At 32.8% G+C, this 12,199-nt stretch overlaps 1 protein-coding gene across 1 annotated transcript; it reads right to left on the bottom strand.

Annotated features, from left to right (window-relative positions):
* Positions 1-418: 418 nt before the first annotated feature.
* Positions 419-10,661, bottom strand: LOC125051729. The gene is made up of 18 exons (XM_047652257.1): positions 10,389-10,661; positions 9,646-9,887; positions 9,148-9,280; positions 8,440-8,567; positions 7,526-7,767; positions 6,928-7,044; positions 6,539-6,668; positions 6,043-6,101; positions 5,607-5,697; positions 5,001-5,073; positions 4,433-4,580; positions 3,514-3,681; positions 3,187-3,272; positions 2,761-2,911; positions 2,071-2,188; positions 1,680-1,796; positions 1,255-1,352; positions 419-717 (listed from the first exon to the last, which is right to left on the bottom strand). The coding sequence occupies exons 1-18, from the start codon at positions 10,587-10,589 to the stop codon at positions 587-589; spliced, it is 2,433 nt and encodes an 810-aa protein (XP_047508213.1). The 5' UTR covers positions 10,590-10,661; the 3' UTR covers positions 419-586.
* Between the last annotated feature and the right edge of the window lie 1,538 nt (positions 10,662-12,199).

Raw genomic sequence — 12,199 nt, 5'->3', positions numbered from 1 at the left:
TTTTCCTTATAGGGATGTAGCTGACGTTTTGCTTTGGCCGGAACTCAAGCAATATATCGCTACTACAACAACGTTTACTAACATTAAGGCCATCTCAAGCTTGTACGCCGCATTGGTTGGTAGTATGTTAGAGTTTAACTCGTCTAGACGAGTTGGCCTACTATATACTTAAAGTCTTGCGATGGTGAGCATCCTAAGTGTTCTCCAAGAACTCGGTTTCTTTGTACCGAGAGGATATGTGGGAACATACTGAAAGCTACATAGACAATATCTATTGCATAATGTACCTTACCTAACCTGCTACCTATCGATACCTGATTTTTTTCATAATATGTATGTATATGATTTGTAAAGTTATAAGGAAGTTAGGGATGGTACAGAAAAAATAATAAATTTAGGATTTCTAAATCTTTATTCTTTAAATCAAATATATAAAATTAAACATGTATTTTAATAATAGCTTAAAACTGGTTATACGTTTTATATTAAAATGTTATTGGGATATGGCGGAAGGAATATAAAGTGCATAATATCGGCAATATTTTATAAGGATGTAAAATTTTAGGCCTCAAGCAAAACTGTGATATTAATATAAAACTAAGCAACAAAGTGTGAATGCAACGGGTCCACTTAGTTTGTTCGCACGAAGCGTCAACCATTGCTTTTGATTAGGAACATACATCTCTGCGGGCATCATCTGATCAGGAGTTTCGTTGTCTGAAAGAAAAATAATAGACCTTTATAGTTTCTATACACCTGTCCTCAGTTCCAACAGATATAAACCTTGGCTATGTTTAATAAAAATATTATTTAGTTATGTGATCTAGGGACCGTTCAAATTACGTCTAGTTACTATTATTATGTGGTTTAAGTAGAAAATAATATTAACAATAACGCGTAATTCAATCCCCGCCCCGCATCGTAACGTAACGTATTTTTTTGTACAAAAGGACAAAAAAATACGTTACGTAATACTTGAACGCTCCCCTAATAATTTTTATTATTCGTTAATGTTGTTATTTTATGATATAAAATTATTAACTTCCTATGCAAATTGCGCCATTTATAACTAAATCGACAACGTTTTCAAATACCCCAAAGACAATTCAAGGTCGGCGATTTATTGTTTAGTTTCGTTACTGAGAGTCATAGCACAGATTATGCAAGTAAGTTTTTGTAATGTCGCGGTACAATTAACTAATTTATTATTTTCATTTAACGCCAGTTGCGAAGTATATTTTAAAAAAATCTTACCGTCTTTCCGTATTTTTGCTGACGGCATAGTGGATTCTTGCATTGATATTAAATCTCCTGGCGCATGTAACAACAGCCTACCGACACCTTCACATCGCCTAATAGCAAAATAGAATAAAAAAGCTTGGATCAATAAACAATTTATATAATTAGAGAAGCTAGGAATATAAACACCATATAAGATTAATTCTAAATTTTAATATAAAACATATTATTATTTACGTGTGAAACAAAAGACCACGAATAATGAGTAGTGAATCAGACTGAAGCAAATTAAATCCTTTTTTATTCGCTAAAAATTAAAATTCCAAAAGTAATTAAGACATGTAATTTTTAACACTTAAGTCAAAAAGATTTTCGATAGCAAAACAGCATTAAAAACAATTGTATGAAACCTTAAGGTTAGCTTATACAAAAATGATTACCTTAAAACTTCGTTTTGCAACATTTGTTTTCTTGCTGTTGTAGTCAGTGGTTTACATTCATTTAACCAAACACGAACCTCATTGAAGTCTACTAATAATTGCTCTGCGGCCACCTTACTGAAAATATGTAACGGCGTTATTAAACAACATATCAGCCTCTAAGCGTCGGTCATGACTCATGAGACCCAAGTACGGGACTTAAGAGATCCAAGGTTTCTGACAAAACTAATTGTTTCGCATTGGACACAAAACAAAAGGTGATCAAAGACAGAAATAGGTTACGGTATCTCGCCTACGTTGTATTTGTTTTATATTTGCAAGGTTAATAACAAAAAACCTACTTGCTTTAATAAGACGAAATATCAGCATATCGCCCGGACGAAATACTTACGTAAATTTCACTTTAGCCACATATATGTGGTGTAACCAGGATTCGCACATTATTCTTAGCACCATGTTTAGAGTTGTAATGTCATCAGTTGCTTTTATTACGGGGAGTAGCATTTTGTCTGAAAAAGAAAAGACATGAAGAAAATTAATGGAAAACATTTATTACCTAATAATATTGTATCTGTACGTCGACATCTGTGTCGAAATATTCAATAGAAATTAAATAAACGTAAAAAACATTAAATAAAAATGCTGCCCATGGTAAAATGTTCTAAAAGTGTGGCCTGTGGCTAACCAATTATTAAATATAAAATGATCGTTATTAGTGCATTATGGAAGACGTCATACATATTAGTAACCTGATTATATTAAACCCGGAGTTGATGTCTTTTGTTTATTTACTTTAATAAAATCATGGATGGAGGGGGGGTTATAAATTAATAACCCATCGAGTTTTAATTAAACATGTATTTTTTTGTGAACTTTCAAGCGTTGCTCTGTTCTGTGGCCGTTCTACATGATTCAGTGAAATTATTTCAGCGAAAAGGTGTCATAGAAAGGGTTTTGTAATTAGCTTGAGAGTTTTCAGGATATTAAATTAAATATCTCATGAACAATCCGAAATTCGTGACGCCGCGTCGTGGATAGTTGTATTGTATATTGTTAATGTTCCAGCGATAAAAGTGAATACCTAAGAACTCATGCACATATGCAGAATATTGTGGCAACGATTCAGTGACGCGCCGCCATTCCGCGTTGCTTGGGAACATCATGGTGAGATGAGCCAGACTTGTCGTTCCACACACAGATGATAACACCGATATTATTTCTTCTGTGGCATCCTGAAATATGTTTTATTACAAATTTCTGAACGAAAGTTAATATCGGTAATAAATTTAAGAAATTCATATTTCATATACATATATAATATATACCTACAGGTTTTAAAATTATGATTATGAAAATTGATTTTAGTTTATCAAGAATTTACAGGAATTTCTTTAAAAATTGTGGGTGGCTATTAATACATATAAAATTTAATACTAAATCAGCGACAATGTTGGTATAAATATAAATAATAATTAGTATAATATTAATAAATATATAATAATTTTACCTTAAATTTTTGAATATTGACTTTTACTTCGGACACTAGTTTTTCTCTCATTTTTGCGCAAACGTTTTCATGAACCCCGATTTTTCCTAAAAAGATAATACTATTGGTTTTTAAATAGAAAACAAAAGTACCACCATTTACTATATAAACATTACTAACAAAACATAAATGGTACATATTTTAAATTTGTTTATTTTAACCTAATTTCCGGAATTACTCGTATAAAAATATTGCGTTTATATAAACTGATTTGCCGAATTATATTAACTATGTAATGAGTAGGCAGATTCTTTAGTTAAACAGTGTACTTCTGATTTACTTTTTTACCTGATTCAATTGTAAGTGTATGATCAGCGAATCGTAACTGATTAAGTTGTTCCATACATGCGACCATGTCTTTGTGTGCGATGCGGAAGAAATCATCCATTGCCCAGTTATTCGCAAGTCTACGGGTTTCCGCGAGACACCACAAGCGGTAAGTGTGTATGGAATGGTCTGTAAAACATACAGGGTCTCAAACTTAATATAAAATCTTATCCTAGGAACTGTTAAACAGTGCTTAAAGCGGGCCATAGACGGGCCACATGTTGCAGTCAAAACCGACTGCAACATGCGGTTTGCTCAGGAACTGCTCGAGCGGTCCGTGTATTGAGGATATGAATTTGGTATGGAAACTGCAGATCGCCGTGCGGTCGCCGCAATATGCGGTCCGTCTATGGCCCGCTTAAGAGTCATAATCTAGTGACCTAAGATGGTGTTTGGTATAAACGGGATATATCAGGTGTTCGGAATGCGAACCTACGTGGTCGTTATGCTAAGTTATCTATTTACTACGTGTCATTTACTCATAAAAATTATATATATAAGTAATTTTTTTTTCATATAGTATCAAGATTATCAAACTATAATAGTAATTTAGCACTGCAGCGATTTTAAATCCCACGACGGGTTTTCCTCCAATAAATGGCACGTGAGTTATTTATCGAACCATTGATCTGAAATCCTAAAGATAATGGAATACATTTTTTTTTTGCATGCCATGTTGAAATATTGCGTGTTACGTATTAAGTGATACCAAATCGGTTAATAGATTTATTAATTAAAATATGGTACGAACGGACTTAAATGAAATAATGATAATAGCAAATATGACTATGTAAAAATAGATACACCACCATGTCCAGTGAATTTTAAGCAAACTTCGGCACCTTTCTAAATAAATAAGACTAAAACACTTTTGACATACCAAGTCTATGTAAAATGGGTATTTGTTCAACAATAGGTAAATCTTCTAAAGGCGCGCCCATTATGTAGTCCCATGTCACTTCACAGTGGTTGTTAAGAGATACCAGCTCTTGCAGCATTACGGCGTAATTTGCCCCGGTATCAGTTGCCTTAAAAATATTTAAAAATACATAAAAATTTTAAGCAATAAATCGGTGGAAGACTTCAAATGTACAAATAAAGAAGCGAAAATTTTAAACCTTATTCATAAAGCCATTAAAAGCTATTGAATGGTTCGTCTTTCTCACTCTGATTTTGCAAATCAGTTAATACATTGTTTAACTAATTGTGACTTACAGTAAGTTCAAGCCTGACTTGTTAAATCTACAAGCTTACTACGAAACTACAAAAGCGATTTTAATGTTAGTAATTATAATCCTAATAAAAGCAAACGCAAACTTGGAATTTCGGAGTATGGTAGGCAGTGATTGATTGTGGGCGTGATTTGACATAAAGACAAGACTGATTTGATTATATTTTTAGACTTGTCTTAATTAAAATACAAAAATTACTTCACCAATAAAACTTACTTCAGTTATATTTATGGAGAGACCTGGATAGATCGCCAGCGATGTAGTTCTTAAGTTCGTTGTCAATGTTGCCCTATATGCAAAGAAAATTACGAATTATTAATATTAATTATGCCTTTCTCGAATTTGCTTTGAATCGTTGATTTTTCTATATGCGTTTAATAACAGTCCTTGTCTGTATATTCGCTTCGATTATAGATCTGTAGATTTTATCTATACGATATGTAGCAATCTCGTTTTATAGAAACTGGAACGTCCCTTTTACGCATATTTAAAATCTATGATGTGATAACATTGATAAGATTGATTATTAAAATTTTCAGATATTAACATTACTAGAAACCAGTAGCCAGTAGACGGGTTACAAAATTATTATTAAATCTATGATTATATGATAGCATTCTATGAATAGTAAATATTGAATTTTTAAAGATAAATAGCAAGATTTTACAGTAATAATTCCTTTTACAAGTTCTTAATTAACTGATAAACATGTCAAAATTTGGTACATATAATCTATGTAGGCGTGATTTGGCCTAAAAACTTTAATGAATATGTATAATAAAATTCCGTAAGATACATTATTCAGAGAGCATAGATATTTACCCGAAGTGCTTATCCCACGACGTAGAAGTAACGTGACAGCCTAAAGCATCGGCGAGAATCCTCAGTGCCGATAGCACCAAATCCGGCGTGTCTATGGGAAACCACAGACTTTTAATATTACGAAAAAATATATAGGTTTTGAGATGTTTTCGTTCTAATAAGCTTTGCAATGGTTGTAGCGTACAATACGAATTATCCCAACAATTAAACCCTTTTAATAAATTCCCTGTACTAAAAGTAGAGATGCATTTAAATAGTGTAAACGGAATATAAAGCAACACATTATTTAAGGGCTGTCTCATTGAGATCTCGTTTTGGGTTTTTTCAATTATTACAAACTATACTTGAAACTAGGAAAGTTAAAACACCTTTAGACTGATTAACAATTAAAATAATATAAACTATTTATTAATTTCAAAAATAACACTTAACTTACTATTAACATTGAAGATAGAGAATAACCATTCACGAAGGTTTTGGCTGACACTTGGTGACCTTTAAATAAAAATGTATATACATATAGTTAAAATACACATTCTTTTTAAAATATAGATTTGGTAACATTTCCTTTGATTATGATTGGTCACCATCGTCAGTTTAATCTCAGCGCGACACGAACCATCTTTGCATTCATTATATTTTTCACAATCAAACGAAATTATTGATCTATTATTAATTTGTATTAGATTCTAACTCACATGAAATAGATTTCATTCAAAATCTTTACACAAGAAAACGAGTAATGAATGAATCTAACGCCCCAATGAACAGACATATATTTGCGACCGTTTCATGTGGCACTTCTGCGCATTTCAAACAATTTCGAAAAATTTTCACAAACAAATAACGCACGCCAGCGTATACGCTAGGTGCATTAACCACTACAAAGGCGGTTAATAAGACGGTACATACCTTGGGAAAGGAAATATTACCTTGTGGCTAAAGGAAATGAGGACCACCATAAGACAATGTGTTCTAGGCAGTTACCAACATCGCCCCATAGAATGTTCTGATAATACTCCGTCACCTTCTGAGCTGCTTTTTTACTCGCTTGCAACCTTCCTGAAAATAAATTGTAAAATCATATAAATAAAAAATAAATAAATATTTTCACATCTTCACACTAGCAACGTGTTATACAGAGTTATCTAGCTGTCACTATTATACATAGTTATTATTGCTGAATAATTTAATTATTCGCTGTATATATGTTAACGTAAAATTGTAAACACCGTTAGATTGTAATCTATCTCGCGAGATTATAAACTGTCGAAAGATTGTGAACCTCAGCTTACTGCTTACAATTTAACGTATTATTTACCTGATTTCAGTTTCTTAACGCCTTTATTCCCCAGTAGCAACGGCGAAATGTTTGCCACCGTATCTAACAATACTTCAATATATACTTCTTCGCTTTGTAGAATACTGTTCACGTTCTCTGAAATAATCCAAATGATATGATTCATAAAAAAAATCATTTTAAATGTGCGCAAAATCATACCACATTCCCTGTGCACTACATATATTTGACGGTGTTAAATTGATAGCGTTGTTTAAATGTATCGATAGATGGCGTGACAAGTTCTATTCGCGTCATTTTTCTGGACGTTAACGTTTGTATCTTTCATTTCCATACATCGATATCTAAGCCCACACCCACGCTAATTAATATAAACTTTATAACATATTGTCGACGTTATTACAACCTTTACAATCCTATGAAACTTGAACTAGTAGAAGTAAGGAGAATGTTATTATTATTTATAATACTTGCGACATAGGGAGACACAGTCATATTAGGCATAGATAGGGGTTAAGGAACAAAATTCGAGGCTAAATTACTACAAAAAATTCACACACACATACAGGAAAAGTATATACATTATTAGAATTAAAAACAGATAGGAATATGAACACACCTTCATTAAGAAGAACATCCAAAACACACTCGTTACTTAAAAGTGACGTGTAAGGTATTTCTGAGTCAGAATTCTGTGGATTTAAAACTTCACTCAATTTCTTATGTCCATTCTTTGGTTCGATGAGACTCTGCGCTTGCTTCATTTTAGCTTTTCGGTTCTCAATAAAAGCTTCTCGACGTTTGTTACTATCTATTTTGGATACAGATGAAGATGGCGGCGTTATGTGTTTTGTTAGCGTGCTGAAAGTATTACAAGATTTTTATATAATAAACTCGTTACATTAGTACAATTTTGTTATGAAGAACTCAAAACGTCGGGATAGTTTTGCAGTTATACTTCTTTAGGCGCGTTATGAAAAATTGATGAGAGTGAAATTTTACGACGCGCGCGCACCGTGACACAAAATTAACAGAATGAAGTTGCCCACGGAAGATGCTACGGCATTGGACATAATTTAAAAACAACATTCGAATAATAATAGAATTTATGTTACACTTAATGTAAGAGAATAATAATAAATATTTATTTATTTAATTTTTCAAATGTAAACTGAACTTTATTGACTATAATGACTCCTTTTCCAGTCTTTGATTATTTAATTGTAATTAATTATTTGCATGCAATCAAAAACTATTTTTAATAATGCCAAAGAAGTATAACTTCTTACGCGCGTACATAAGTACACGCACCCTTTTTTTTAAATTAAATTATTGTAGAACTTTTTTGAGTCAGGCTTTTTTATCGTCATATAGGTATTAGTAATCTGGAAAATGATTTTTCAATATTAACCCCATGGATACATTTATTAATATTTGCGTAGCATTTACATACATAATATTGGTGCAAAGCAATAATATGATATGTTAGTGCTTTGCATATTGCATATTCGGTGTAATAATAATAAATCTTACTGGTAAATTTCTAAGCTGTCTACGCTACTTGAAGACGCGTTATCTTGGTGCTCTTCGGGTTTAAACATTTGGACCAGACAGTGGATCAGACGGTGGCAATTCACTTCCGTGCGACTTTTTGATAAGATCTGTAACAAGTTGTCTTTATATGAAGTCTCTAACGGATAATAAATAATTTTGTACTAAATGAATTATGATTTTCCCATCTGTTTTATTATAGTTGTTAGCCAAGTTAAGCTCGCGGTCCTACTTTTGATTGATGACTTGTGAGTTCGAACCCAGACCGTTAGAATTTATTTTTCTTCTTATGTGCGGTTAATTTTGGTCGTGAACATAAACCCACGGGCAGGAGGCTCACCCGATGTTAAGTAATCCCGCCACCCATGGACACTCACATTTGCCAGAAGGCTCGCAAGTGCGTTGCCGGCCTATCAATTGTGGCGCATTCCAAAAGGAGTGTGCTGCGTTTTTGTAATTTGTTACTCAAAACTCAGAGGTCAAACTGTGTGTAACTGGGGGACTAGCCAGGGTTTCAAATTATATATGTATTGATGAATTATTTTGAATATTGTTGCCGTTGCTTAACAAAATGAGTTGTTAGCTTAGTATTGAAATCTATATGAAAAATCGTTTTTTATTTGTTCGGAAAAGAAATCGACATAAAGCAAAAACGTCTCGCCCTCAAAACAGGAAATACTTAATGCTAACCTGAACAATCTTTGTTAGCGTGATGGGTTTTGTTTCGCTGGTTGCATTTGGGTAAGTATTGCTGCAGACATTGAACTTCGCAGAAAACTTTTTGTAACTGAGGCCCGTCAAGTTGTTATATATTCCCACTAAACTGTAAAAATGGTCACGATGAGTAGCGATTTAAATTTTTTTAGTAACTAATTAATTATCATTAATTCTACGCATCCATGTCTGTACCTACAGACTAGGAAAGCATGCTGCATGGTTTTAATTTTTATTTAACCGACTCTTTTTTTGCCTGCGACTTCTTGGAAGTCTAGTATAGACAAAGCAAAAAATAATATCCTGTTTAAAATAATATTTTGTTTTTTTTATTTTTTATAGAAAATTTCTTCATCTGTTCAAAAAACTTCTATTACAATTTAGAAGAAGACCATAATTTTACTTCCGGAACACCAGACATATCTAAGGATTTCCATTTATCATAGATTAAAGAAAAAGACGTAGATAACTTACCATAAGCATGATTCGATCATCTTCCTCAAATCTTCTCTTCGTAGACAGGTCGATAATATCGTCGTTATTAAATTGTTAATAGATTGACACATTATAAATCTTCTGCTACACAACTTATCGAAAATATGATCGTGTTTGCTTAGCATTAATTCATTATCTCTTTTTAATCTAGCTAATTTAGGATTTAATTTGTAAAATGACTTAACTAGCTTAGTTAAATAGTCTATTATTTGATCTAGTACCTGAAATGTAGTTTTTAATAGATTTAAATTAAACAAAATTACGCAATTTAATATAATAAAAACGTAAAATATACCAGTGTTGATTATTCTGATACTTTTAAAATTTCTCATTAATACGAACAGATTAGGTATTTGACGACTCATTGGTCTAGTGGTTAGTACCCCTGACTGCGAATCCATGGGTCCCGGGTTCGATCCCCGGCTGAGGCGAACATCGATGTGATGAGCATTTGGTGTTGTTCTTAGGTCTTGGGTGTTTAAATATGTATTTATATGTATATCTATCTATAATATGTATGTATATCCGTTGCCTAGTACACATAACACAAGCTGTACCAGCTTAGCATGGGACTAGGTCAATTGGTGTCAATTGTCTTTAAAAAAAAAAAAAATTATCAGATTAATTTGAGCTGAGTTAGATTACAACTAAACGTTTGACACGTTTAACATTTTTAAAATGAAATGAATTAAGTAAGGTAATGTAAGGCGTTTTCTACGTACCTGTATATTCACCAATTCCATAATATAATTTCTATTAGATAGCGAAGGCGTAGATTTTGCTGATCTGTGCCATTTACTACTCGCTTCTACAATCACTTTAGTTATAGCATAACAAACAATTTCCATTTCTTTACAATGGTTAAATAGTTCCACCTCTTCTGATGTTTCTTCATTTATTATTTTTCTACTTTTAGATGTCATTTTAGTGATTTAAGCATAGTGTAATGCTAGCTATTCGGGTTCATCTTAATGACTGGGGTAAACAAAATAAAAATCGATGGATAGCGACGTCGGTGCCAGGTGAGGAAAGTTGGGCGCCAAGGCTTGAGAATAGTTTTGGTAACCTCGACCTTGAAATAATTGGAGTGAATACCGCTTGCTGTTTACGAGGCTTTTAGGGTAGTTTAAATTATTTTTTTATTTGAATTATTTTACTTTGAAAAAAAAAGATATTAGAGCGACTCATGGCCATGTGTAATACCTTTTCAGAATCCATATTAAATGCGCCAAAACTTGAAATACAGGGTCACTTTTCGGTAGAGTAATTTTTTTTCACAGTGGGGTCCGAAATAAACAAAAAGTTATGATTTAAAAAAATGTTATATCGTATAACTTAATATTATCTTCAATTCACTCAATAAACAACTATAAATAGTATGTCTAACGCAAGAACTGATCAGTACCAATCTAGTGGATATTATGATAAAGATACAGGATGTAGATATTTTCGAATTTTAAGAAGAATTAGTAAAAAAAAGTCAATTTTCATATAAAAACCAAAATAAATCATAACTCTGCAGGGGTTGACCTTAGAGACCTCCCGTAGAACAATTTTTTGCCGCTGATGACATCATCTATCCCCTATTTGCGTTTGATCCACGACTTTTTGGCCACCCTGTATAAGGTGGTATAAACAGTACGTGTATTTGTCTACTGTGTATGTTTTTAGGTTTAAATATTTCTATATATCTTAGCTTCGTTTCCATATAGTAAGTTTTTTATATTAAGCTACAGAAGCGATTTTAATTAAGTTCAGCTCGGATTATAAATTTGATATACGCTATCGCAAACAATAGAATACACAAGTAATATTAAATATACAAGTATTATTATATCATATATCATGGAACCAAGCTGTGTTATATTACCTTTGAAACCCTGAAGTTTGGAACAAGTAGAAGTTACGTAAGGCCGAAATTATGTGGGGTGAGTCGTTATACCTTGCTTTTATGTACCTGACTGCAATGAGTTTTGGCGTAGATGCGACCTAGCAAAATAATCTACATGAAAATTTAATGTACTTATCATTGTAGTGTCATAGTCAGAACTGTCTCGTTTAAAATGGTCATCATATGCGGTTGTAATCCGTATTCTCACCGTAATACGGCCTGCATGCACTGGTTTAGTAAGAAATCTCACGTAAAAGTCAAAAGGGAGCGTTCAAGTATTACGCCACGCGTCTCAATTTTTGGAGATTATTGACGCGCGCTAACGCGCCGTAACGTTTTTCTGTACCCAATTACAGTGAAACGTTTCGTGACCACCTAGTGACGCTTTATACCTAAAAGTTACCATTATGTGGCGTAAAGTAATGGAAAGAAACCTTTTTCAAAAGAGACCCCACCCCCCAAATTCGTTACGTAATACTTGAACGCTCCCATACTCAAAAATCATTTATTCCTAGGTAACACATTGTACACTTATGACCGTCAAAAAAGAAATATACATTAAATGGTTCTAATTTTACATTGACTGCTAGTTCTCAAATCAAGGGCGTCGAACGGAAGAGAAGAACTTGCAATAAACTCTCC

This window comes from Pieris napi, chromosome 8, assembly GCF_905475465.1.
Source record: "Pieris napi chromosome 8, ilPieNapi1.2, whole genome shotgun sequence".
Classification (NCBI taxonomy): domain Eukaryota; kingdom Metazoa; phylum Arthropoda; class Insecta; order Lepidoptera; family Pieridae; genus Pieris; species Pieris napi.
Note: the sequence above shows the minus strand (reverse complement) of the source record. Positions and strands in the feature narration are given on the sequence as shown.

Excerpts from the sequence above, each read along its gene's own strand:
- LOC125051729 (XM_047652257.1), bottom strand. The coding sequence starts at position 10,589 with ATGACATCTAAAAGTAGAAAAATAATAAATGAAGAAACATCAGAAGAG. Across the intron at positions 5,698-6,042 it reads CTCTATCTTCAATGTTAATA|ACACGCCGGATTTGGTGCTA; the intron begins GTAAGTTAAGTG and ends GGTTTCCCATAG. Across the intron at positions 4,581-5,000 it reads TCTCCATAAATATAACTGAA|GCAACTGATACCGGGGCAAA; the intron begins GTAAGTTTTATT and ends AATATTTTTAAG.